The sequence below is a fragment of the Caloenas nicobarica genome, chromosome 5, assembly GCF_036013445.1.
Source record: "Caloenas nicobarica isolate bCalNic1 chromosome 5, bCalNic1.hap1, whole genome shotgun sequence".
NCBI lineage: Eukaryota > Metazoa > Chordata > Aves > Columbiformes > Columbidae > Caloenas > Caloenas nicobarica.
The window spans coordinates 32618392-32625000 of NC_088249.1; the positions used below are offsets into that span (position 1 = coordinate 32618392).

General features: G+C 45.1%; 1 protein-coding gene across 2 annotated transcripts in view; it reads right to left on the minus strand.

Annotated features, from left to right (window-relative positions):
• Positions 1 to 5004: 5004 nt before the first annotated feature.
• Positions 5005 to 6609, minus strand: part of MEIS2 (Meis homeobox 2) — a 173780-nt gene continuing 172175 nt past the window's right edge. The window contains exon 12 of one of the 2 annotated variants that reach the window (XM_065635126.1): positions 5005 to 6409. In XM_065635126.1, coding sequence (XP_065491198.1) covers positions 6123 to 6409 — 287 coding nt within the window. In that variant the 3' untranslated portion in view covers positions 5005 to 6122. The remainder of the gene's footprint in view (positions 6410 to 6609) is intronic. The other variant, XM_065635127.1, reaches the window with a different exon arrangement.

The window sequence follows — 6609 nt, forward strand, 5'->3', positions numbered from 1 at the left end:
GATGGGGATTTTACTTGGCAGTAGCCTGTAAAGACAAATATTCGGGGAAAAAAAAAAAAGTCTCCGCCATCCCTATTCCGGCTTCCATTTACGCCCCAGTGTTAACTTGTAGTCATCTCTGTAAGCAGATGCCTACGGACATGTAAGGTCTCCACCAGGACCGGACATATTCCTTTAGCAGCGCTACGCCTGCTTACAGAAAGATCGTTTGAGCAGCTCCGCACGATGTGCGAGAGGCGGGCGGGCCGGTCACTGTCCCCCGCCCGCAGCGCTGCGGGTGCGACACCGGTACCCGCCCAGCCCGGGCCGGCCCGCGGGCATCCCACCGCACCCCTCCGCGCATCACACCGTCACCCCTCCGCACAGTCCCCTCCAAGATTTCTGAGAGGTGAGAGGGACTTTTTCGGAACACGTGCTCCTCAACGGAAACATTTCTCCGTTCCTTCATAAAACCAGCTGAATTACCGCCTTTGCGCCCTGTGGAAACACAGTAAGGCAGACTTGTCTGCCAAAGCGAGAGGAGCTGATCGCCAAGACGAAATGGAGAGGGGAGGGCAGAAGGAATAGCCTTGACTTCTCCGCCCCCTTTGCATCAGTTTATTTTGCAGTTATTCAAAATGATTGAGTTTTCTGAAGAAGACCCTTTGGAGAGAGAACAAAACCAGCAACAACATCTTTACCCCAAAAACAACATGAACATCAACCTGTCCTCTGGCGGGGCTTCGGTGCTTAGAGGCATTACAATAAAATTTACGGCGTCCTTAACAACTCCCAAGTAAAAGCATTAAAATTCACTTTAAATGAGAAAACATTGATTTTTAAGTCTGGAAAGAACGAACCCGTAATTTAATTGCAAACTTTCACCGACAGAGCAGCATCTCGGGGCGGCCACATTCCATTTTTAATAGAGCCACTTTATGAAGTGATAAAAACAAAGAAAACCTGACAAACAGAGAGACAGTTGCAATTGCGAAAGAAAAGTTATTTGCCTTCCATTTCCCTCTTCGCAGCTCCAAACTATCGTACATTTCCTTCACCCCTAACCCCCCGAAAACAAAACACAAGTGTAAAAGCAAAGGATTTTGGATCCAGGGAAGAAGCACTAGCTCATATTCTAAATAACGATTTGTCTTTACCAGGCAAGGAGTGATGCCGAGAGGTTCAAGGGAACATTTTCACAAAATGGTAGCTTCTTTTAAAAAGGAAACTCATCGGATAAATTTTCCTTACTTTTCATTGTTCGTTAAAAAAAATGCTAAAAGGGAAGGAAAGGGAAATCCCACCCTCGCTTTCTATCTTATTTCTGTATCGGTTTTTGGTATTATAGGAGAGTAAAGAAGTTTTTGTTTGGTGGTTTTTCATTGATCACTCACTCTGAGCTAATGTAATTATCCTCATCAATAGAAGGCTGCAGAGAGAATCATTATGTGGGTGACATTGATAAATGATCACCCAAGAGCTGCCTTTTCTCTTGGGCACCCCCACATATGACCCTCCCACATACACAAGGTAGCCATAGAAACACCTTGAGATCCTCAAACACTGCTGCAAATGGGAAAATACAGAGAAAGCGAAAGAAATCCAACTTCACACACTTTCTGTCCCTCCTGAAGCCTCCCTCCCATAGCACGGAGTCACCGAGCCGGGCTCCGCTCCGCCGTCCTGCCCCTGGGGCGCCCGGCCCCGGCCCCTCTCCCTCTCCCCGCACCACATCAAGTATTTGGGGGAGGAAGGGCGGGGGCAAGGCTGTTATGGGGCTTGCACTCTTTTTTTTCTTTTTTTCCCCTCCTTCTTTCTCTGGAACAGTTAAGCAATGAGGTTGCACGCACCATATGGATGCACTGCTCTTTCCCTACGTGCATTGTGGAACCCCTTAGTTTGAAAGTCGCTCTTTGAGATGCGCAGCTACAATATCCGCCCCTCCCTCCCCAGTAGTGCACCTCTAAGAAAATGGTTAAACCGGAATTATTAGCAGCGATTTTTTTGTCACGGGAATTTACAGGAAGGTTATCTATTTCTTACTAAGGCAAAGATTAATGTTTTTTTTTTTCGGGCCGCAGACCCGCTTTTTATGTAAGCAAATTCTAAAATATTGAGAGCAGTAATTGATTCATAATGATCCATAAATCGATGCGACGAAGGGGCCGAGGGTGTTTATTTATTTTATTCCTAAAGCTGCAAGTAAAGTAGCTTTGACACCGTGTGGGGATGAAGGGGAGGAGTTGTTTAGCTGTGCGAGGTCATCCATCATCACTGTCGCAGAGACTCTGCTCAGAGGAGCAGCCTCCCTTCTGTGTCTTTCTCGCCACCAAAACTATTAATATTAAAATCTGCCTGCAAACCTTTCGCCTCCACCCGCTTCTGATCCCGCACCATCCTTCTCAGCTCAAAGATGCCGGGCTTCCCCCGCCGGCAGCGGGCTCTCTCCTGCTCAGCGCCGTCGGGTTTGATTTTTCCCGACGTGCTGTCAGAAGAGGTAAAAAGCCGGCTCCGTTTCCTCGCGACTGAACCCAGGGACGTGGCAGGGGGGACTGGTCGGGCAGAGATACCCTTCCGCCCAGCGGAGTCCTCTCCTGCCCCTCCACGCAGCGCGGGGCCGCGGTCGCGCGTGGGGAAAGGATTTGGGGATTTTTCCGGGCGCCAGGGGTTTTCCTCTCGGTACACGCACCGGGGCTGCAGTGCGGTAGCGGCTCCGGGTCGGCCCTCGCAAAGGCGCCGCCGGGAGACTCCCCACTCCCCTCGGGAAGCCACGGGAGCTGCCGGAGCGATGGGCAAAACCCGCCGGCGGCACCGGCCGGGAGAGCGGGTCCAGCCGGTGCCTCCGCCGCACCCCTTCCCCTGCCCGGCCCCGGCCCCTCCCGGCCCCCCGGCCCCCGCAAACCTGGTCTGGGGCAATTTTCTCTCCCTCGCTCTCTCTGCCGCTATGAGCGAAAGGGGGGAGCGCCCGGCTCCCCCCGGCATCTCCTCTTCGGCCCGGCGGTGCCCGCTCGCCGCGGCGGGCAGGGCTCGGGCGGCCGCGCCGGCGGAGGTGCGCTCCCCTCCTCTCTTCGCCTTAAAGGCAGCAAAATCTGGAAGAAAAATCTCTCGTTTGTGGTGACGACAACTCCCAGCCCAGACCCGCTCGGAGAAATGGAAATTTAGGATTATAAACATGTGTGTGTGTAAACAAAAGGTGTTTCTTCTGCTACCCTTCGTTTCCCACAGCATAAGCAATTTTTATTCAGACTAGAGTATTTTCTTTAACACTATACCGCTGTCAAAACATTATTCCCGTTTTGGTTGCTTTTGACAGCTGAGCAGTTCTTAGAAATACCAAAATCGGAACCTTCCATGCTAAACAGTAAATCTCAGATGGAGAAATCTCTGCACGTTTTTGTACCTTGGATTTCAGCAACACATCTCATGGAGAGCAAAGCCCAAAAGGGAGGAAAAAAAAAAAAAAGAAAAAAAACCCAACAACACAGAAATGCAAATATTTAGTTCATTATAAAATGCAATTATCTACTATGGATAAATTCTTCCTTGTCTTTCTATCAGTCCGAGGAGTTTTCTGACTTTTCTCCTCAAATTGTAAATAAAAGATCTGCAAGGAAATAAGGTACTGATTAAAAAAAAAAAAAAAAAAAAAAAACCACCTCCATTTTAAAGTGCTAGCATAAAACAATCTTGCCTTCTTATTTTCCGCATCCACAATAACCAGAGAACTTGAAAACGGGAACCAGCCTGGGGTATGCTCTTCTTACACAACTGAAGGGTCGATGTGATTGTAACCAGGACAGAGAGCATCAAAGCCAAGCAGGGAATTACCATCCTTTAAATTTCATACGAATGCCTTAAAAAGACACCCACAAAGCAGGATCCGATTGCTAAATAAATCCTCACACCCATTCTACTGGCATCCTCCCTTCTGCCTCCAGCAGCGTGGGTCCATTTACTCAGCTCAGAAATTAAACATTAACTATGAGGCTGAGCCTCTTTCCACATTCCAAAGGTAAAAGTTGTCAAAGTTTTAATAACACCCCAGCCAGCTGGAATGAGGAGGAGGAAGGAGGAGAAGGGTTACAAATTTACAGATGTTGAAGTCAGTAATGTTTGTTTCCTAGAAAGTTAAGGTAATTACAAACCCTTTCCCACTGCTCTCCTCCCAGAAATAAAGCCAGCACTTTTGCCTGCTCTCTGGGCTCCATCCCGCTCTCACTGCCCTGGCAGTGCCACTGAGGGCAGGGAAAGGCTGCTCCTAACACCGCTGGTGTCTTCCTAGTTCAAACTCTCCTTCAGTTGCTTCCAAATGCCATAGCTTTTGCATAAGTAAAACCAAACCCTCATCTGCGACTGTGCACCAACTATTTATGTATCAAATGTCAAATTAACATTTTCCCTCATTAGTTGATTTATTTTTCCTTCTGAAAAAAAATGAAGACAAGAAAATCAGTGAAACCATCTCAAAAGCTAGATTACGCAATCCTCACATAGGTAAAACTCTACTTAAACTCCAAGCTGCTTTTCTCATCCTAAAACTTCTGAACCTACTCCTGCGTTAGAGCCATTCTTCATGTCTGAGCTGAAGCATGGGAGATAAGGCCTGTGGTGGTGCTGGGTGCACACAAACACGTAACGCACGTGGGCTCACTAGTCTCATGTCTGCGCCTTCACGACTCAAACTCGTCTTCTATGGCATTAGCAGGTAGTACAGATAGAGGACACAGCTCTCTGAAATGCAAGCTGGTGAGAGAATATTTTAAATTTTGCCTAATCTAGCATAAACATAATATCGATAATCAGCAGAACTATATGTTCTTTCATCCAATTCTGTTAACACTGATGACAAGCTCATTTCTGATTTTTCCGACCTTTCTTCTCAATGCTGATAAAAAATGTATTTAAGACATTTCTCCCAATAACTTTAGTCTCTCCTAAGTATGATTAAAAACACAAAAGCCTAACAAAAAATCAAAAATGAAATATTTATTACCGCATTTTGTGACTTAACACCTTTTTTTTTCTTTTTAAAACATAACGTCACAGTCCTCATACAAGTATTTTAATGTAAATTTTGACAAAGCTTAAAGGTAACAGCATTTTCTTCTAGTGAGGAACACGTGCTGAGAAAGGAAGAATTCATGGACATACAATACCAATTCCACAGCAGATCTGATACTAGCAAAAACATTCTTTTTTTTTTTTTTCAATTGAGGTAAACACATAGAATATCTAACATGAAACAATTAATAGACCGAACTCTGTACGAAGTTTGTTACAGTATTCTCTTGCTTTTTTTTCCCAAGCTTTGAGTTCATGATAAAGTCCTAGGTTTGGTGCAAAGACCGTTAGTAACTTCTTTCATTGAGGAAAGCTGCCCAACTTTTAGTTTTGTTTTGTCCAAAGCCAAGGCTCAGAACTACTGGAAGAAGCTCCTGCTCTGTCTGTTCTGTCTTTTAAATCTTCACCTGCAAGCTCCTTGAAGAGTCCAAAAAAATAGATTGGGGAGGAATGGGGAGAGACTTAATGAAGCACAAACTATAAAGATCTGTTTGAAACTAAAGGACACATTTTATGAAGGAACAAAACGAGGGAATGGCAAGGCCTTCTTGGAACAGTCTTCTGAGTGATGAGAGACCCAGCAAGACTTTTCATCTTCATCTCCAAGGTAGTTCTTTTCTCACTGGCCAAAACAGGTCTTTCATGGATAGTGACTTCACTGCTGAACCAAAACAGTCATTCTTTTGGGAACAACACACATAGTGTGGAAAACAAGGATTTTTTTTTCTTCTAAAACTATTTGAGGCAACGTAACGGAGTGATCAACAGAAATGTACAAGTTAACTTAGTTCCTATGTTTATACTACAGTAGTTATAACTCTTGGAGTCTTTTTTTTTTTTTTTTTTTTTTTCCAGAGGATCTGTACATGGACATATTCATTTCAGTGAGCCCATGATTTCACATTTGTGTTCTTGTTTCGTTGGTCCTCTGTTGTTGATGAAAAATGACAAAAAGTAAAAAATAATCACAGCTGTCTGGAATTTTGTATTAAGTGTCAACATCTGGTCAAAGTTCAAAAGTCTTAAAATAGTTTTTGTTTTGTTTTTTGTTTGTATTTGTTTTTCCCTTGAGTTCCCTTATACTATTGGGCATGAATGTCCATAACCTGTCCACCAACACTGGGGTCTACAGAATTTAACATTGTGGGGCTCTGTGCTGACATGGTCATTCCAGGGTGGGTAGGGGGTCCTCCGTGCATCATCATGGCTGGGCGATGGGGGTGACTTGGCAAATATGAATGGATTGGGGGTCCATGTCTTAATTGAGTAGGGTGTGGGGTCATCTGGGGAGGAGTGTAACTTGGCTGTGCCATACTCATACCCATAGGACCACCCTGAGATACGTAGTCCCCTGGCATGCCTTGCAAACCTAGACAAAAAGGGCGGAAAAAAAAAAAGCAGGTCAGATGTCTCAACGTTTTCACAATTTACCCAGCTAAAATGAACAGGAAAAACAACAGACACTGCAAATCTTCCATCTAAAATTAGCTGCAGATTCTTGCCAATGTTTGCAGACATTCAAATTCTAGTTTGCATTTAATTTGATCATTCAGCAGGATAATGCACATA